The sequence below is a fragment of the Erpetoichthys calabaricus genome, chromosome 4 (genome assembly GCF_900747795.2).
Source record: "Erpetoichthys calabaricus chromosome 4, fErpCal1.3, whole genome shotgun sequence".
NCBI lineage: Eukaryota > Metazoa > Chordata > Cladistia > Polypteriformes > Polypteridae > Erpetoichthys > Erpetoichthys calabaricus.
This window is the reverse complement of record NC_041397.2, coordinates 332994683-333016830: the sequence shown is the minus strand read 5'-3', so window position 1 is coordinate 333016830 and position 22148 is coordinate 332994683. Positions and strand designations below refer to the sequence as shown.

At 40.2% G+C, this 22148-nt stretch overlaps 1 protein-coding gene across 2 annotated transcripts in view; it reads left to right on the top strand.

Moving 5' to 3' along the window:
- LOC127527373 (lectin BRA-2-like) overlaps positions 1 to 22148 on the top strand; it is a 404208-nt gene that overhangs the window by 37323 nt on the left and 344737 nt on the right. Inside the window, exons 8-9 of one of the 2 annotated variants that reach the window (XM_051925974.1) lie at positions 1915 to 2757; positions 5379 to 5927. In XM_051925974.1, coding sequence (XP_051781934.1) covers positions 1915 to 2041 — 127 coding nt within the window. In that variant the 3' untranslated portion in view covers positions 2042 to 2757; positions 5379 to 5927. Of the gene's footprint in view, positions 1 to 1914; positions 2758 to 5378; positions 5928 to 22148 lie in introns of those variants that run through there. The other variant, XM_051925975.1, reaches the window with a different exon arrangement.

Here is a 22148-nt window from a genome sequence, read left to right as displayed (position 1 = left end):
GTCATTTCTGAACTTAAACACCCGGCTGAGGTGCCACGAGGCCACAGGGTGCCACAGGGACAGTGATGAGCCGAAGCGGCTGAGGTAGGAGTATGAATGGACACAAAGTGGATTACTGCGGGTGTTATAGCTGACATATAAGAGGCAGATTATGGGATATTGTTGGTCATAAAGAGTCCATTCATCCATACAACTCTATTTCTGCCTGCAGTATCCAACTGAGGGAGCTGCACACCATCCAGACAGCAAAGAGCCCAAAATCTGCCCAAAAGCCAGGCTGGCACAGGGCAGTCAAACTCTGAAATGAGCCGAGTACCATATTCTTGGGCAGACCTTCATCACGCTGCCCCACATTCATCTTCATGTCTTATTAATGGTGTAAGTACAATATGATGACTTGTCAAGTTTTAGTTCATGTTATTATCATGTGCACTCTTCACAATTCACGTATCCCATAGAGCAGTGAGAACAGTTCAATACCAAGAAGAGACGAGGAGTCCAACACAACACATGAAATGTGACAGCAGATGAACGATAACAGACACAGGTGGGCTGTCATCAGCATGTGTCTGTCACGTGTAGTGATGGTGTTTCATCTGCTAGTAACAGACGGCTTCACTCTGATTTCCTCATAGATATAGTTACGCAGGTTTGGCTCTTTCTTTTGGGTGGCACACTGGTAGCATTGCCACGCCGCTGTAAGATGACAAGGGTACCCCGGTCCTCCCTGTGTTTGAGTTCACATGTTCTCTCCATGTCTGCGTGGTTTCCTCCTGGTGCTCCACAAACACACACATTCAGTGGATTGGCGATGCTAAATTGGCCCTGCAGTGTGTGTCTCTCTGCCTGCGATGGACTGGCTCCCTGTTCAGGGATTGTTCCTGCCTTGGGCGCCTGTTCAGGATGAAGTGGATTTAGACAATGGAGGGACCACTGGTTCTTTTAGGTGATGTGTTCAGATGTCTTCATTTATAAACTGAATTGTCAGTAAATGTTAAATTGTTAAATGGTATTTGTATGTATTAGTTTAGGTCAGATGTTGAGCCGTAGTGTCTAATGAGCTCTTAAATGAGGTCATCAGCATGGTTAAGGGTCACAAGAGACACCGCAGCACTGATGGCCACTCAGAGAAGAGCAGAAGCCACTCTGTAATAAAGACTAACGAGACCACGAGGCTTTAGTAGAATAGAAAAGGCCAAGTCTTCAGAATCATCGGAGGCCTGATAAAGTGAACTAGTCAGTCGTGTGTCTGAGGACGGCTACTGCAGATTAGCAGAAGTGTATTCAGGCAGAAAGCAGGAAGCAATGGCAGCATTTCTAGACGTCAGCCTCAAAGTCACGTCAATCAACACGGAAAAAACGGTCAAGTTACACAAATCACAATGAGGGCTTTCACGTATTCATTCATTTTACAAAGATCAAGTGGTTTTTGAACCCAGCATTACTAATTTTATGTAGTGGGATATCTAAGAAACCATCAAAAGTGTGTCTGCTAATGTTCAGAGACCTTTGTGCTAATATACAGTACCTTATATATATCTTTAAAAGTAGAGTTGTGTCATTTGAATCAGAATATACGAATGAAGAATTTGTCAGCTGAGATACAATCTTCAACAATGACGACCCTGACTCAGGGTGGGGTGTGTGTGGGGGGTCATCGTCCAGTATGGTTTCTATTATGAGTGTCCTTTATAATTTAGTTTAATTCACCCACCATGGCTAAGTCAGGCCCAGCCTGCCCGTGTCCAGTGAGGATTGAATTTCAGTTTATTAGCCACACTGCTGACTTACAATCCTCTGTGCTGCACAGCCTGGTGGCCTTCATCTGTTTAATGTCTGAAGTCAGGTGATGTGTGTGAGGCTACGAGGTCAGTCAGGTCAGGAGAAGGCCTCACAGCTCCTCTTGTGTTTCAGAGCCAGCGATGACTACAAACAAAAGTGTTTGCTGATAAACATGCAGAAGAACGCGGTGTTTAACTACAGCTGTGAAGATCGTTTTCACTGGATCTGTGAGTCTGCTGCGTTTCCTCTTCGTATTTAAACTGCTATCAAGAGTTCCAGTCACCTGCCAGAGCCGCTGTCTTCAGGAATCGTAAGGATCACTTCATCAGTAAATCATAGAGCTGCTAGTCTGAGCCGAGTCCAGACGGTCACCTCACTTTGTCATGTAGGTGACAGAGGTAGTGAGTGACAACATACTCTACATACAGGACTGGGAGGACATGAAAGCTGACATCTTATTGTAATCTCAGTGTTGGTCTGTGACTTCTTCTCAGTTCTGACTAAATAGACCCCCGGACCCTGAACTGCACATGCTGGTTAGAGATAACTGATGAAATGATAAAGCTTCATTTACATATGAGAGGAAATGCACAGTTCTGATTTCTATAAAACAATTTTATATTTGTGTAACAAGCAACACATTCAAGTCCTTTCAGTATTTAGTAAAATGAAGATACGTCACCAACCTGTGTCTGTCTTGAGTGATGTGATAAAGTATTTACCCCCTTCCTGGTATTTTCTGTTTTTACATATTTTACACAATGCATGGCCTCTGACCTTTAGAGAAATGAAATATTAGAAAAAGGAGACCTGAGGAAAGACACAATGCAGTTTTTAAATCACTGCTTTCTTTATTCAGTGAACAAAGTTATTAATCCAACACCTCAGTGACCGATGTGAAGGTGTCATTGCAGATCAGAGTCTCAGTGCTTGGCTGGTGCAACTTTATCAGCAGTAATGAGAACTAAACACTCTGTGATTTATCTATATTACTAACCGAGAATGCTAAACCGGATGATGGACGCAGGCACATCCGGCAATGGGCCGTAGCTGCAAAAAGACGTACTGCGCAGGCGCAAAAAGAGTCCGCGAGAGTCGGCTGAGGAGCCGAGAAAGGCGGACAAAAGAGGGCGAGACAGGCGGATGAGGGTCCGCAAGAGGCGCAGGTGCAAAAACAGTCCGCGAGAGTCGGAGAAAGGCGGACAAAAGAGGGCGACAAAGGCAGATGAGGGGCCGCGAGAGGCGGACAAGACCACAGAAAAAAGGAGTGAGCACATACAAAAAGGAGTCACAGAAATGAGTCGCAACAAGCACCGAAAAAAGGAAAAGGCACATAAAAAAGTAGTCAAACGCGGGCAAAGCACGAAACACATTGCACACGAAACTAAACACACCAAAAAAAAAGAACAGACGAGCGCACAACAGCAAGGCACGACCACACCCCCCCCCCCCCCCCCCACCCTACAGGCACGGGATGGGACGGGACGGGACACACACCAAGAGAGGGATTCAACAAGCCCATGGAAGACAAAAAAAAGAACACAAAACCGCCCCACAGACCCTACAAGCAAGGGACGGGACACACACAAAGAGGGGGATTCAAACAAGACACAGGAACACAAAAAGAAAGAAGACGCTCGCTCAACAACAATCCCCCCCCCCCAAATAAATAAGAAGTGACACCCAAAGCCACATATCTAAAGGAAACGTCCATATTAAACATACGTCATCTCAAAACCTTCACACTAGGCAGCATAGGTGGATCTCATTAAAATAAAGCACTATTAACCGTTCAACTGGAGAAAAGGCTCCATATTAACAGTGAGTGCGATCCTCCTTAATACTTATACATATTTCGCACGCTGAGGAACAAACAAGTCATGCATACACAGTCACGGGTACAAAACGATTCGGATCGGATAACGGGACCAAACACACGAACACGAATGAAACAAAAAGAATACACGGCGGCGCATACAACGCGCTTCGGAAAATACGTGAGAAAAAATGTCTCGGATCAAAAAACGCAAAGCTCAAGTAACCCCGTTACAGAGACGTGCCCAAATGAACAGACACAATGAACGTAGACGCATACAGCGCGCGTCTCAAAGTGCTGCATCGAAACAAGCACGATTTCAAAAGAAAGAGCTCGCGTCTCAGACATACAAAAAAGGGAGCAAAGCAACGCGCATATGACCGGCCAGAAAACAAGCAAGCAGGACTCCAAAAGCAGAAAGCTCAACTGACCGACATACAAAAACGGACAAGGCACGATACAAATAATGCACGACATAGAGTGAAACGGACTTTGCGCAAAGCGGAGGCGAATCAATTAAAAATCAAAAATAGCGCGTCACAAATAATGGACATGCAACAACGCGGCACTCAAACACCACAAGCAAAACATGTTAATGGCAGCGAAGGCTACAACGGGCTTCTCACACAGCACAGGCAAATGGATTACAGCTCCAAAACAACACGTCCCAAATACTACACATGCAACAACGCGCCTCTCAAACGGCACAAGCAAAACATACACCAGGAAAATTCATTCGGATTAATGAATGTCATTTGCAATCATTGTCATTCAGTTCACTTCCCTGAAGAAACAACTGGCAATACAAGTAATACATTTACACGCTGTTGTCAAAAGGGTCAAATTAGACTGCCTTCTTTACATTCATATCCTGAATATCTACAGGAGCTTCTAACTGACGATGTACCTGAAAGTGAAATCTTTATCAACTGCATTAGATCCTACAAATCGGTATCCACTATGAACATTAACAGTGGCACTGCACGTGACATCCGTCTTGAAAAAATGTTGTTTATTGATGAATGTACAATGGCATGAAGTCACTTACTCAACACCATTCATAAACTTCTACAAACGTTTATGAATAATAATATTCGATTTGGAGGAAAGGTACTTTTATGAGGAGGAGATTTTAGACAGTGATTAGCTATTCTTCCAGATGCCATGCACTCAGCTATTGTTCAGTGCACCTTAAAATACGCAGACAATTGGCATTGCTTTCAAAAGATACAGTTAGTAAAAAACATGCGATGTCCAGAACCAGATCATAACAATTGCTTATTACAACTGAGAGATGGTACACTCACCAATACAGATGGACTTCAGCCACATATTATTACAATTCCTCAAGCCTTTATCTGCGACGACTTAGTTACAGAGAGATTTGGAACAGCAATCTCATTAGACCAAATGCCCCTTTTAACACAACGCACTATATTATGTCCAAAAAATATTAATGTGGAAAACATAAATACCCAAGTCATTCCATTACTTCCTGGAAAGACACAACTCTTTCTAAGCTCTGACAAACTTGACTCTGATCACAACAATAACCATCTTAAATGACCTTACAAGTTCTGAGCTGGAATTACCTTTTACACTTAAACGGCGTGTGCAAAGACATTTTCCAATAAACCTTTACACTGTGCCACACACTTTATTGTTTGCTTTCTATCTGCATCATCTACACCGTCACACTATTCTATATCTCATTCATACATCACGCTCTTTGTCATTCCCAACACCAGGGGTTGGCGAGCGAAACGAGCAGGGGGCGGAGCCCCCTAGTAATTTGAGATCAGACTTTCATGAGCATAAACTGTTCATGTCAGCACTTCTGTTAGTACAAGTTAGCAATTTGACGAGGCTCTGAAACTCTTTGGATGTTTCTTCTGGAATCCTCTGAGACTTCTTGACTCAGGCATTGCTGCCCCCTATTGGCAGGTCAGCTTTTCCTATGAAGATGTTGCTCTTTTCTGAATGTTTTTGAGATGATGGCTGTCACTGTGGTGCCGTGGAGTCACAGATCTTAGCAATGGCTGACGATTTCCTGATTTCACTTGCGTTTTTCTTCATTTCATCTGAGATCTCAAGACTCGGTGATCTTCTAGAAACCTTAGGGTGACAACTTCACTGTCACAGCAAGTGACAACATATGGTGAGGTTTAGATTCAGTAAGGCTGGCTGCGTCATGTTATCAATGATCTTTGCTCAGCTGTTTGTGTGACTCACTAAAGAGACAATTCTCTAACACATGGCGATACAGCTGTGGGGTTACTTTATTACTTCAATATCTTAGGCAGGCAGCAACTTATAAATGGTGTGATACGTTTACTCTGATTCTTGTCATCGAATATTACATTTAGTCTAAAGATCTGAAGCCATTCGTTATGACAAACATACAGAAATGGAGAACATCTGGAAGGGAGCAGAAACTGAACATCACTGAGCATTTATCACAGTCAGAGCTGCCATCGTGACGAGCATTTACTACCACATGACATGACGTCTATTCTGTGTTATTAATGTCCGAGTCTTAACACAAGTTTTATCACTTATGGACTCTCTTAAGCCAACTGCTGATGGTTTGACTTTTTAAGAGTGACGTTTCTCATTCCACTCTGTCTGTTGAGTTGATATTTTTAATTCTATTCATATTGATGGTTTTCTTTTTTTTTTTGCTTACGTCGCAGGTGCTGAACTCTGTAATTTTAATTATCTTTATTTTGATCTTCACTTGTTTTTATTTTATTGTTCAGTTTATATTTATACTTTTGCAGATTTGTTCTAGGGGCCCATCTCACAAATGATTTTGCATTGCCGCGCTTTGTTGTGTTGATTTCCATTTTATTCTTAAATTGAGATGCTGTGCTCTGTGATACTTTGTGCAGAATAAATCTGAATTGCTTAATAAAGTCTGTTTGACTTCCTTGACCAGTGTCCTTGTTTCTATTCTGACTTTGAGTGAATGAACTTCTCTGTGCTAGGAGATATGTCACACTTTACATATTTGAGTTGTTCCATTAAATTTTGCTCGCTACCATTTTTGAAATTTGTGATCTTTCGGTCCACTCAGAGTTAGTTTGATGATCCAAGCCAATCTCCCTGTTCATTTCACGTTGTCTCTTGCTCTGCCAAATGTTCCTTTCTATCCTCCCTTTTTTGGATGAAGTGATGAGATGTGCGCCAGCAATCTACAAGAAGCACAAGAAGAGGGCAGTTGGAGTGATTGTTTTGCATGCCGGCGTGAACGATATAAGGCACCGACAGTCGGAAATCCTCAAGGCTGACTTCGCAGCACTAATTAAAGACACGAAGGAGAGGACCCCATCGGTAAAGATCTTCATTTCGGGTCCACTACCTCTTGTCAGATGATTAAACGATTACTACAGTCGTCTGCTAGGATTAAACAACTGGCTGCAGGGCTTCTGCAAGAATCAAGACATCGGATTCATCAACAACTGGGACCTCTTTTGGGAAAGGCCGCGTTTCTTCAAGAGAGATGGCCTGCATCCGAACAGTTTTGGCACCCGGGTTCTCTCCGAAAACATATCTAAGGTAATTCGTTTATCTTGACTATCTATCTCTACTCTTAACCCCTTCCAAAATGCTATTGCTGTGCTAGGTCATGATAATTGTTTTTTTTTTGTTTTTTTTTTATTTATTAATTTTTATTGCAATCATTCCATACAAATAGATCAATTTATAACCCAACAAAATTGAAGACAAATCAAACCCCACCCCTGAGAAGGAGAGCTAAGCCAAAGGAGAATTGCTTAGGGCTTTTTAATAAGGCAACAATAAATAAAAGAAAGGAAGAAATAAATATATAGGTAAATAAGAGATGGAGAAGGGAATTAAATGTGGTAATAGTTATTTCTCTTATTCTAAAATATTATTGATTAGATCCTGCCAGGTTTTGAAAAAATTTTGTACAGATCCTCTAACTGAGAATTAGATTTTTTCCAATTTCAAATAATATAAAACATCGGTTTCCCACTGACTTATCAGAGGAGAGTTAGGATTCTTCCAATTTAACAGAATAAGTCTGAGTGCCAAAAGTGTAGTGAATGCAATCACCGTTTGCTTGTCCTTCTCCAATTCAAGTCCATCTGGAAGAACACCGAACACAGCTGTTAGTGGGTTAGGAGGGATTGTGACCCCAAGGCTGTCTGAGAGGCACTTAAAAATTTTGTCCAAAATGATGTTAGTTTGGTGCAGGCCCAGAACATGTGACCCAGTGAGGCAGGAGCTTGGTTGCAGCGTTCGCAGGTTGGATCCTGGCCTGGAAACATTTTGGACAGTTTTAAGCGAGACAGATGAGCTCAATATATAATTTTTAGTTGAATAATTCTATGCTTTGCGCATATGGAGCTCGAGTTAATTCTCTGCTTTGCTACCTTCCACTCCTTTTCTGATATATTGATTAAGAGATCTTCTTCCCAATGTCCTCTTGGATCTTTGAAAGGTAGGGACTCTAACAAGATTTTATATATTGCGGAAATAGTGTTTATTTCCTCGAAATTGAGCAGTATTTTTTCCAGCATTGTGGAGGGTGCAAGGTGGGGGAAATCGGGCAATTTCTGTTTAACAAAATTTCTAATTTGAAGATAGTAAAAGAAATGTGTAGCTGGGAGGTTGAATTTTGAACGTAATTGTTCAAAAGATGTAAATATGTTGTCTATATAAAGATCTCTGAGCATTTTAATCCCAAAACTTTTCCAGGTATTAAAAACTGGATATGTTTGCGAAGGTTGAAAGAGGTGGTTCTCTTGCAGAGGTGCCACTGATAAAAGAATTTCCATCTTAAAATGCTTTCTAATTTGGTTCCATATTCTGAGTGAGTAAAGCACAACTGGGTTATTAGTGTATTTGCGATAACTTTCATTTATTGGAGAGCAGAGCAGGGAATATAATGAAGTACTACAGGATTTTACTTCTGTTGCTGACCAGGCCTGTGTATGTTCATTTATTTGTGTCCAGGTTTTTATGGCTTGTATGTTTGCTGCCCAGTAATAAAACTGAAAATTAGGAAGAGCCATGCCACCTTCTGCCTGTGGTCTTTGTAGGGTCGGTCTTTGGATACGTGGGTGTTTTGAGTTCCAAATGAATGAGGTTATTATTGAATCTAACTGTTTAAAAAACGATTTAATGTTATATATTCACCAGCAAAATCAAACACCCCAGAGATATTACTATCATTAGACACAGAAAAAGCATTTGATATGATTGAATGGAACTACCTTTTCACTGCATTGGAGAAATTTGGGTTTGGCCTGAATATTTGTGTATGGATCAAACTACTGTATACCAATCCAGAAGCTTCAGTTTGTATTAATAACATTTGTTCAGACTACTTTAAGCTAGAACGTGGCAGCAGACAAGGATGTCCCTTGTCACCACTGCTGTCTGCAATCGCCATTGAACCACTGGCAGTTCAATGCCGAAATTCTTATCAGATAAAGGGGATTGTCAGAGAAGGACTGGAACAGAAAATCTCTCTATATGTAGATGATATGGTCTTATATATATCAGACTCAGAAAACACTGTGCCTGCAGTTTTAACAGCACTAACAAAATTTCAAAATATATCTGGTCTTAAAATTATTCTGAATAAAAGTATACTCTTTCCAGTGAATTCACAAGCATATAATATTAGATTAGACACCCTACCTTTTACCATAGCAGATCAGTTTAAATACCTAGGGGTAAATATCACAAGTAAACATAAAGCTCTTTATCAACAAAATTTTGCCGTCTGTATGGAAAAAATTAAGCAAGACTTGCATAGATGGTCAACCCTTCATCTCACTCTATCTGGAAGAATTAACATTGTTAAGATGAATATCCTTCCTAAACTTTTTTTATTTCAAAACATTCCAATATATATCAATAAATCATTTTTTAAACAGTTAGATTCAACAATAGGTCATGATAATTGTTTGATAAAATCTTCCGTAAAAGTGCACAACATAAATACTCTAATAACCAATCTCAATGCACGTAGAAAATCTAGGCAATACGGCATAAACACCGATAATTTAATTAAAATTACTACTTTAGATGAACAATGTATTAAAACTATAAAAACAGACAATAGATTAAACAAAAAATACACACAGAGCGGCGCTAATAAAAATAACAGTTTCTGTTCCAAATATCAATAACGCACATAGTATTCATCTCTGCCCCTCCAAAACATTAAATATGGCTCTATTAAATGTTAGAGCTTTAACTAACAAGACGTTTTTTATCAACAATCTTATTAGTGAAAGAAAAATAGATTTTATTGCACTAAGTGAAACGTGGCTTAACTCAGATGGCGCAGCTGTTTTAATCAAATCTGTGCCATCGGATTACAGTTTTACTCGTGCGGATCGCCAAGGAAAGAGGCGGTGGCTTGGCAAACATTAACTCAAGCAGGTTAAAATGTAAAGATGTCAGTTTTGGTAAATTCAAGTCCTTTGAGTATCTCGCCGTTGTTATCCACGGAGATTCTCACGTTCTAGTATTATCCGTGTATAGACCTCCTAAATTCAACGCGTCTTTTTTTGAGGAATTCTCTGAATTAATGTCAATTTTAATTACAAACTATGACATACTCTTAATAGTCGGCAACTTTAATTTTCATATAGATAATCAGTGTGACCAAAAAGTAAAAGAATTCATGAACCTCCTGGACTCTTTTGATTTGAGACAGCTCGTTAATCAGCCTACACATAAAGCAGGTCATACGTTAGACTTAGTGATTACTAAAGGACTAAAAGTTGATATAAAGCAGGTCATTGATATTGGTCTATCAGATCATTTTCTTCTACTATTTAATATAGAAATATTGATAGAAAACACTCATGAGAAGCATATTGTTTAAAAACGCTTCTTTGACTCATCAGCAGCTTTAAAAACTTACATTCTAAGCAATCAGTCCGTTTATAGTGCCAACTATAATAGCGAGGATAATGTAAATAGTAAGGTGGAAAGATTTAATACTAAAGTGAGAGCTGATGCTGACATATTTGCACCTGTAAAGACAGTTAAAAAATCTTCTAGCATTGTTATACCATGGAAGACCCAAAGAGTGTCTGATTTAAAGAGAACATGCCGTAGAGCTGAGCGTAAATGGAGGAAAACTAAACTAACTATTGACTATGAAATATTAAAAGTTAAAATAACAGAATACAATAACACAGTCCATCTTGAGAGGCACTGCTATTTCTCTAAGATTATAAATAACAATGCTAGTAATCCCAGAGTCTTATTCTCGACGATTGATCATCTGTTAAACCAGGTAACTCAAAGGAATGCCTCCTAAGTACTTCCAGTAAAACCTGTGAGGCTTTTGCTGTATTTTTCAATCAAAAAATTAATGATATTAGAAATAACATAGTATATCTCCCCAACACTAAGGATCCTCCTAAACCCCAGTACTCCGTTGTAAACAAATTAAACTCTTTCACTAGGACTGATTTACCTGATTTACATAAAATAATTTCTCAACTGAAACCCTCCACCTGTGCCCTTGACCCAATACCAACAAATTTTTTCAAAGAAGTATCGGGCGTGCTTAGTGATAATGTTCTTGACATAGTAAATTCGTCATTACATACGGGGGTCTTCCCAGACTGCCTTAAGACTGCTGTAGTTAAACCCCTACTTAAGAAAAATAATCTCGACCCCTCTGCTTTTGAACATTTTAGACCCATCTCTAACCTGCCTTACTTAAGTAAAATTCTAGAGAAGGCAGTCATTATACAGTTAAATGAGCACCTCAATAAACCTGCTATTCTTGATAAATTTCAGTCGGGTTTTAGAACAAATCACAGCACAGAAACTGCACTCATTAAAGTAGTAAATTATTTGTGGGTAAATGCAGACAGAGGCCATTTATCTGTTCTCATCCTCTTAGATCTGAGTGCCGCATTTGACACCATTGATCATAATATTCTTAGAATTCGCCTTAGTCAATGGGTGGGCCTCTCTGGCAGTGTCTTAAATTGGTTTGAATCCTACCTGGCAGGGAGAAAATTCTTTTTTAGTTGTGGTAATTACAACTCAAAGACCCCGATATTCTATATGGTGTTCCACAAGGCTCTATCCTTGGTCCACTGCTCTTCTCAATCTACATGCTTCTGTTAGGTCAGATTATCTCAGGGCACAACGTGAGCTACCACAGCTATGCTGATGACACACAGCTGTATTTATCAATAGCACCTGATGACCCCAAATCTCTTGATTCACTAACACAATGTCTAACCTGTATCTTAGAATGGATGAATAGTAACTTTCTAAAGCTAAATGAAGAGAAAACTGAAATCTTAGTGATTGGCAATAATGGATACAATGAGGCTATTAGAAATAAACTGGATACATTAGGATTAAAAGTCAAGACGGAGGTAAAAAGTTTAGGGGTAACTGTTGACTGTAATCTGAATTTTAAATAGCATATTAATCAGATCACTAGGACAGCATTTTTTCACTTGCTGAGATGCTGAGAAATTAGTTCATGCGTTTGTTTTCAGTCGACTAGATTACTGTAATGCAGTCCTCTCAGGAATACCGAAAAAAGACATAAATCGTTCGCAACGAGTGCAGAATGCAGCTGCTAGAATCCTAACCAGGAAAAGAAAATCTGAGCACATCTCTCCAGTTTTGATGTCACTACACTGGTTACCTTTGTCATTCAGGATTGACGTTAAAATTCTGCTTATGGTTTATAAACAACAACAACATTTATTTCTATAGCACATTTTCATACAAAGAGTAGCTCAAAGTGCTTTACATAATGAAGAAAATAAAAATAAAAAAACAAAGCAAGAAATTAAAATAAGGCAACATTAGTTAACATAGAAAGGAGTAAGGTCCGATGGCCAGGGTGGACAGAAAAAACAAAACAAAAAACTCCAGAAAGCTGGAGAAAAAAATAAAATCTGTATGGGTTCCAGGCCACGAGACCACCCAGTCCCCTCTGGGCGTTCTACCTAACATAAATTAAATAGTCCTCTTTGTATTTAGGGTTCTCACGGAGTCACTTGATGCTGATAGTCATACAGACTTCTGGCTTTTAATCCATCCATCATTGTTGAAACATCATGGTGCTTTGAGTAGATGGTGGTGGCTTGCGCCACCACCAACAGGACACCGGAAAAGGAAACAGAAGAGAGAGTAGGGGTTAGTACAGATTTTAGAGATACCATGGATAGTTATTATAATGAATTGTATATACAGAGCATCAAGATTAAATTACAGTGAAGTTATGAGAAGGTCATGTTAAAATAATGTGTTTTCAACAGTTTATTAAAGAGCTCCACTGTATTAACCTGGTAAATTCCAACTGGCAGGCTATTCCAGATTTTAGGTGCATAACAGCAGAAGGCCGTCCGCCTCACCACTTCTTTTAAGTTTAGCTCTTGGAATTCTAAGGAGACACTCAGTTGTAGACCTGAGGTTACGATTTGGAATGTAAGATGTCGGACATTCCGATATATAAAATGGGGCGAGATTATTTAAAGCTTTATAAACCATAAGCAGAATTTTAAAGTCAATCCTGAATGACACAGGTAACCAGTATAGTGACATCAAAACTGGAGAAATGTGCTCAGATTTTCTTTTCCTGGTAAGGATTCTAGCAGCTGCATTCTGCACTCGTTCCAAACGATTGATGTCTTTTTTGGGTAGTCCTGAGAGGAGTGCGTTACAGTAATCTAGTCGATTGAAAACAAACATGTAAACTAATTTCTCAGCATCTTTCGATGATATAAGAGGTCTAACTTTTGCTATGTTTCTTAAGTGAAAAAATGCTGTCCTAATGATATGATTAATATGCAATTTAAAATTCAGATTACAGTCAACGGTTACCCCTAAGTTTTTTACCTCCGTTTTGACTTTTAATCCTAATATTTCCAGTTCATTTCTAATAGCCTCATTGTATCCATTATTGCCAATCACTAAGATTTCAGTTTTCTCTTTATTTAAGTTGAGAAAATGACTATTCATCCATTCTGAGATACAGGTTAGACATTGTGTTAGTGAATCAATAGAATCGGGGTCATCAGGTGCTATTGATAAATACAGCTGTGTGTCATCAGCATAGCTGTGGTAGCTCACGTTGTGCCCTGAGATATAATCTGACCTAATGGAAGCATGTAGATTGAGAAGAGCAGCTGACCCTGCAGGATAGAGCCTTTTGGAACACCATATAGGATATCAGGGGTCTTTGAGTTGTAATTACCACAACTAACAAAGAATTTTCTCCCTGCCAGGTAGGATTGAAACCAATTTAAGATGCTGCCAGAGTGTCCCACCCATTGACTAAGGTGAATTCTAAGAATATTATGATGAATGGTGTCAAATGCGGCACTCAGATCTAAGAAGATGAGAACAGATAAATGGCCTCTGTCTGCATTTACCCGCAAGTCATTGACTACTTTAACGAGTGCAGTTTCTGTGCTGTGATTTGTTCTAAAACCCAACTGAAATTTATCAAGAATAGCAGGTTTATTGAGGTGCTCATTTAACTGTATAATGACTGCCTTCTTTAGAATTTTACTTAAGAAAGGCAGGTTAGAAATGGGTCTATAATTTTCAAGAGCAAAGGTGTCGAGGTTATTTTTCTTAAGTAGGGGTTTAACTACAGCAGTCTTAAGACAGTCTGGGATTGGGAAGAATATTATCAATTAGCACGCCCGATACTTCTTTGAAAAAATTTGTTGGTATTGGGTCAAGGACGCAGGTGGAGGGTTTCAGTTGAGAAATTATTTTATGTAAATCAGGTAAATCTATCCTAGTGAAAGACTTTAATTTGTTTACAACGGAATACTGGGGTTTAGGAAGATCCTTAGTGTTGGGGAGATATACTATGTTATTTCGAATATCATTAATTTTTTGATTGAAAAATACAGCGATAGCCTCACAGGTTTTACTGGGAGTACTTAGGAGGCATTCCTTTGAGTTACCTGGTTTAACAGATGATCAATCGTCGAGAATAAGACTCTGGATTACTAGCATTGTTATTTATAATCTTAGAGAAATAGCAGCGCCTCTCAAGACGGACTGTGTTATTGTATTCTGTTATTTTAACTTTTAATATTTCATAGCGAATAGTTAGCTTAGTCTTCCTCCATTTACGCTCAGCTCTACGGCATGTTCTCTTTAAATCAGACACTCTTTTGGTCTTCCATGGTATAACAATGCTAGAAAAATTTTTAACTGTCTTTTCAGGTGCAACTGAGTCAACAGCAGCCCTCACTTTAGTATTAAATCTTTCCACCTTACTATTTACATTATCCTCGCTATTATAGTTGGCACTATAAACGGACTGATTGCTTAGAATGTTTGTAAGTTTTTAAAGCTGCTGATGAGTCAAAGAAGCGTTTTTTAACAATATGCTTCTCATGAGTGTTTTCTATCATTATTTCAATATTAAATAGTAGAAGAAAATGGTCTGATAGACCCGTATCAATGACCTGCTTTATATCAACTTTTAGTCCTTTAGTAATCACTAAGTCTAACGTATGACCTGCTTTATGTGTAGGCTGATTAACGAGCTGTCTCAAATCAAAAGAGTCCAGGAGGTTCATAAATTCTTTTACTTTTTGGTCACATTGATTATCTATATAAAATTAAAGTCTCCGACTATTAAGAGTGTGTCATAGTTCGTAATTAAGATTGACATTAAGTCAGAGAATTCCGCAAAAAAAGACACGTTTAATTTAGGAGGTCTATACACGGATAATACTAGAACGTGAGAATCTCCGTGGATAACAACGGCAAGATACTCAAAGGACTTGAATTTAACAAAAATGACATTTTTACATTTTAACCTGCTTGAGTAAATGTTTGCTAGTTCGCCACCTCTCTTTCCTTGGCGATCCACATGAGTAAAACTGTAATCCGGTGGCGCAGATTTGATTAAAACAGCTGCGCCATCTGAGTTAGGCCACGTTTCACTTAGTGCAATAAAATCTATTTTTTTATCACTAATAAGATTGTTGATAAAAAACGTCTTGTTAGTTAAAGCTCTAATATTTAATAGAGCCATATTTAATGTTTCGGAGGGGCAGAGATGAATACTATGTGCTGTGACAGATTGGGGCCTCCGTGACCCCTTGAACCCTCAGACTAGACGTCAGACACCAGGTAAAAGTCCAAATAATGATTTATTAATAATAATAATTGTGCACCAAGCACCCTCCTCTCCACAATACTCAATAATCAACAATACACAATAATCAATCCTCCACACTCCCAGACGCGTTGCCACCCTTCCACCCAGCTCAGCTCAACATCTGGGATTTCCCATAGTCCTTTTATAGTCCTGAACCGGAAGTGTTTCGTCCTGTCTGTCCACGTGACTAGGAACACTTCCGGGTCATATAAAAAACTCTTCTTCACCCCGGAGGCACGTCGTTTCTTCCTGTCATGTGATCTTGACGCACCTCCGGGTTATAGGGCACATAAGAGTCCGACAACCTCCCTACAGCGACTCCTGGAGGCCCCCATGGTATCCAGCAGGGCTGTGCATATAAACTACAGAGTCCATGATGCCCTGCTGGAATTCGGGGCACGTTCATGCTGTCGGGAGAGCTCCTCCTGGCGGCCTGGGGGTGAGGGCCGGAGTAGAAAGCCGGCAATCTTTCACAGTGCGTTATTGATATTTGGAACAGGAACTAAGTTATTTTTATTAGCGCCACTCTGTGTGTATTTTTTGTTTAATCTATAATCTGTTTTTATAGTTTTAATACATTGTTCATCTAAAGTAGTAATTTTAATTAAATTATTGGTGTTTATGCCGTATTGCCTAGATTTTCTATGTGCATCGAGATTGGTAATTACAGTATTTATGTTGTGCACTTTTTTGGAAGATTTTATTAAACAATTATCATGTCCAAGTACAGCAGTAGCATTTCGGAAGGGGTTAAGAGCAGAGATAGATAGTCAAGATAAACGAATTACCTTAGATATGTTTTTGGAGAGGACCTGGGCGCCAAAACTGTTCGGATGCAGGCCATCTTGCTTGATGAAACTCGGAATTTCCCAAAAGAGGTCCCAGTTGTTGATGAACCCGATGTCTTGATTCTTGCAGAAGCCCTGCAGCCTGTTGTTTAATCCTAGCAGACGACTGTAGTACTCGTTTGATCGTCTGACGAGAGGGAATGGACCCGAGATGAAGATCTTTACCGACGGTGTCCTCTCCTTCGTGTCTTTAATTAATGCTGTGAAGTCTGCCTTGAGGATTTCCGATTGTCGGTGCCTTATATCGTTTATGCCGGCATGCAAAACAATTGCTCCAACTGCCCTGGGGGTTTTTTTTCGTACATGGATTACTCGCTTAGCTGAATGTAATTGTTGACGATTTGGCCTGATCCTGGATCTGTCGGTTTTTCGAAACTCTTGCTGGAAGTGTTGTTATAGCAACACATCCTAATCCTCAAACCTTCTTGGAGCAGTGTTCTACATAAACAAGGACTAGTTCACACACGTAATCAGTGATGGTGCGTGGAAGTCATCCAGTCATGGCTTCGCCATTCATGAATGAGCGACCAATTGATATCAGTGCGCAAATTATACGAAGAGAATTTCATATAGAGAGGGTTTTGCGCGATCGGCAAGATCCTTTATTGCTCCTGGAGGAAATTCTGTACGAAAGATACCGCTTTAGCCGAGGGGGGATATTGTACCTCAAAGATTTATTAGCTCCGTATATTCGAAGTCAAACTCGGTGAAGTCGGGCTCTCACAACCACAAAGACAGTAGGCATTGCTTTGAGGTTTCTTGCAAGCGGCACTTTTTTATATACTGTAGGCAATGCGGAAAATCTAACTAAAAGTGCAATTTGCCAGGTAATTCGTAAAGTCTGTTTGACTGAAATATTTCCTTCGGGTTTTCATAGTGTTTCCTGGACACCTGCGTGTGCAGACAAAAGAGGTGTTTCATGCCATTGCAGGTAGGTAATACACAGGCAAAAACACCCACAGTTCCATAAAGAATCTCACAATCAGCCTAACATTCTCATTACCAGGATTTCCAAATGTGATTGAGGCACATGGGACTGATCAGAGTGGAGTTTGATCAAACATTATTTGGAAAATGTACCTCTCCTCCTGATGAATAATCAGACACAGTGTCTTCATCAAATATTTGACCTTCGTTAATATCTCGTTGGTCAGACACAGGTTCAAGGGATATGACATTCCCTGCAACTGACCCAACAAAAAAGAGGACTATATGGAACATACCTATGGCACACATGGAGGACAAATCTATGCAATGACCATCCTTTACCTGAAATGAAGTGACCACTGCATCCTGCCACTGGTTCTGAGGAGGAGCTTCTCCGTGGAATGCCCTCAGAAACAGGGCGATGGGCATTTTGCTGGAGAGCCAACTCTTCTGTAAGGGTTAGGTCTGGACCGCGTGGACCTCCACCTGTTTTTTGCTTGTCTACCTTCTTATTAGCTTTAAAATTGATGTTCTTTACATTATATATGATTCTTTATGTCATCAATTCTTTAAATACTTATATACCAATATTTACCAATTTGAAGTATATTCTTGTACTTCACTTTAACCTGTTCCCTTGTTCTCCTTGTGCTCACGTTTGATCTGGAATTATGACATATTAAATAATAATTAATCTGACACATAGGAAATGAAACACTGAATTCAGTAAGTACAATGCACACTACTTAGCATTTAATTTGTCGGCCACTTTTTGCCAGCCGTCTTTTCTGGTTTGGGCTGCTTTTGCAGTATTACCCCTTGTGCATATTAAATCTTGAAATTCTTCATGTCCTTCGAATGAAAGGTCTTGCTCCACTTGTGTGAAAAAAAAATGCGCCCGTTCTTTCGTCGCTGGATTTGTAGCCGGTGATGTGCTGGACACCCTGCCACACCTTCCTGGTGTTGTTGCTCCTCAGATAGTCCTCTATCCTCCTTCTGTATGCTGCCTTGGCCTCTCGGATGCCTCTCTTCAGGTTCGCTCTGGCTACACTGTAAAGAGCCCCATCCCCAGACCTGAAAGCAGTATTCCTAGCTTTTAGCAGACTCTGGATATCCCTCGTCATCCAGGGCTTCCTGTTAGGATAAATCCTTATGCGTCTGTCCCTGGTGACGTTGTCCGTGCAGAACCTCATGTAATCCAGGACTGCCGTAGTGTGGTACTCCAAGTCTTGGTGATAGAAAACCTCCCAATCGGTTCTCTGGAAGCAGTCCTGCAACTGTTGGGAGGCCTCCTCGGGCCATACGGTAACAGTCCTGGTCATAATGGGAGCTTATTTCCTGAGGGGAGTATATGCAGAGATTAGAAGCAGAGATGTATGATCAGACTGGCCAAGGTGTGCTAGGGGTTTAGCCCTATAGGCCTGTCTGATGTTTGTGTACAACTTGTCCAGTGTTTTTACTCCCCTGGTTGCACACTTTATGTGTTGATAGAATTGAGGGAGAACTGCTTTCAGATCTGCATGATTGAAGTCCCAAAAAATGATGTGAACAGCCTCAGGATACTTGCTCTGTTTACTACTGATAGTGTCATGCAAAAGCCCCAGAGCCGAGTTAGCATTAGCATCTGGTGCTATGTACACAGCAGTTAGCAGTATAGCATTGAATTCACGGGGGAGGTATATGGGTCTGCATTTAATTGTCATAAACTCCACATGTGATAGGACATGTGATATTGAGGTTTCTAACAACAGAATCACCTACAACTATTACATCACCAGGAGCTGAAGGCGAACTGGGGACGCTTAGAGGGTCGAACTGGTTCTGAGTTACGATGCTTGCCTGTGCCGATGGAGGTGTTCTGGCCTTGAACCCCCGCCTGCATAGCTGAAATACGCCAAGGTCATCATCGGTGTCACTCCTACGAGGCGCGGGTTGAAGTTGATTTGAGCGGCACAACGCGGGGTTGATGTTACGCCGATAACAGATGGCGAGGACGGTTTATCCAACAGCTGAGCCTTCAGATCTCTAAGGTATCTTCATCTGGACAGGAGTTTCTGAATCTGTTCGTCATGTGCCTGGAGTTCCTCTACTACGACTGCAACGCGATTCATCTCACTGTCGGCCGTTGTCTGCTTCTGCTTCTGCTTCCGCTTCATGCCCTAGGAAGAATGAGAGAGAGAGATTAGATCTCAGCAATGGCAGACCCAAAAACCTAAAGCCTTAAATAATCTCACCCCATCTTATATATCGAAATGTCTGACATCTTATATTCCAAATCGTAACCTCAGATCTTCAAATGAGTGTCTCCTTAGAATTCCAAGAGCAAAACTTAAAAGAAGTGGTGAGACGGGCGGCCTTCTGCTGTTATGCACCTAAAATCTGGAATAGCCTGCCAGTAGGAATTCGCCAGGCTGATACAGTGGAGCACTTTAAAAAACTACTGAAAACACATTACTGTAACATGACTTTCTCATAACTTCACTGTAATTTAATCCTGATACACTGTATATTCAATTAATTATCATAACTATTCATGGTGGCTCTAAAGTCCGTACTAACCCCTACTCTCTCTTCTGTTTCCTTTTCCGGTGTGCTTTTGGTGGTGGGTTGCGCCACCACCATCTACTCAAAGCACCGTGATGTTCCAAGAGTGATGGATTAAAAGCCAGAAGTCTGCATGTCCATCATCATCAAGTCCTTCCGTGAGAACCCTAAATACAAAGAGGACTATTTCATTTATGTTAAGGTAGAATGCCCAGAGGGGACTGGGTGGTCTCGTGGCCTGGAACCCCTGCAGATTTTATTTTTTTCTCCAGCCGTCTGGAGTTTTTTTTTTTGTTTTTTCTGTCCCCCTTGGCCATCGGACCTTACTCCTTTCTATGTTAACTAATGTTGTCTTATTTTAATTTCTTATTTTGTCTTTTATTTTTCTTCATTATGTAAAGCACTTTGAGCTACTTTTTTGTATGAAAATGTGCTATATAAATAAATGTTGTTGTTGTTGTTGTTGATGTGGTGTTTCAGGTATATTTTCAGTGATTTCATTACATTGGTAGTTTTTACAGTTTAAAGAATATACGATTAAATTTGGCTTTATGTACGCTGATCAACAGAAAAACTCTTTCATGTCAAAGTGAAAACAGATCTCTTCAAGGTGATCTAAATTCATAACAAATATAAAACCCAGAATCAGTGATGCCATCAGTTCTCATGCCCTTCATGTCAGTATTCAGTAGATGCTCCCTTGGCCCCCACCATGACACCCTTGAGTCTCTGTGCACAGGTCTCTCTGTCTCAAAGGTAACTTGGTTTTTCGCTGTTAAATTGTTTTTGTCAGTTTAATGGGGATTTCATCTGTCAAAGGAGACGCGGTAAGAATCTTCCCTAATAGAACTAAGAGTATTGAGAGAACACTGAGAGGACAGAACTGAGAGATCAAATTGAAGGTTTACTGTAAATAAATGTAGAAATAACTGCAAATCCTATAGAGTACTTCTAGGCACCTATGACCCTGTCCCACTATAATGGAAGTGTAATATTCTGAGACTAAGTGGATAGGTGACATCCTTGGGGAGCACTTCACTGTGGGTTATTCTTCCAGTAAAACCAGTGATGGTCTGGCAGGAAGCGAACAATAATACTGAATATACTGCTTGAGTGGGTCACCTGTGTCGTCAGTTCATAGTTGTCAGGTGATATTGAGCCGATCACTTTGAAATGATCCACACCTGGCCGAGGCAGAAGGTCGCCTACACAAGGTCACTCCATCAGAGAGAGTGGAGAGGAGATGAATCCCGCTCTGACACACAGGTCTGGGGTCTTTAGGTTCATTTTGGTAAACGGCTATTGTAATAACAGCTTATCTAGAAAGGGCTGCGATTAGCAAATACCGGCCTGGGGTGGAATGCTTTACTACAAAAGTACCAGATGACTTTGGTGGGTTATCACTAGGAGGCTCCAGGAGGAACACCGAATGGCGACAAGTCACTTTGGTGAAAACGCCAAGGAAACATTCAGTTAGGGAGGTCTGAATTAATAGGTTACTCACAGGACGAGTGGAGTTTTAGTATAATTTTGAGATCAGTCATTAGTGCACTTTGTATAAAGTAAAGTTTAGAGTAAACCAATAAAATCAGAAAGTCGCTAGCAGTTGAGCAAGACTGTAAATACACTTTACTAGCGTCCTGCGTTTGAACAAATCAATGATGGATTGAGAATCTCCTTGTGGCAGCGTCCATCCATATCGAAACAGCAGAGTCAGCATACTTTTACTGAGCCATCTCTTAACTGGGAATTGCAGAAGGAGAACGTTGGTTTCACTGCACAGACAGGAGTTCTTTGAGTTCCAAAGCAGCAGGTCATAAAAACACCCAGTTGTTGAGGAAACACTGGATAAACGTAAAGAATAATAATAATACATTTTATTTATATAGAGCCTTTCCCATGCTCAAGGCACTTCACAGACGTTAAGAAAGAATGGCAGGGTATACAGTACATAGCATTGTACAAACCAGATACATAAATAAAGAAGATTAAGACAGGAAACTCAGAGAAAAGCCTGACAGACAACATAATCGATGGTCTAACACACACACACACACACACACACACA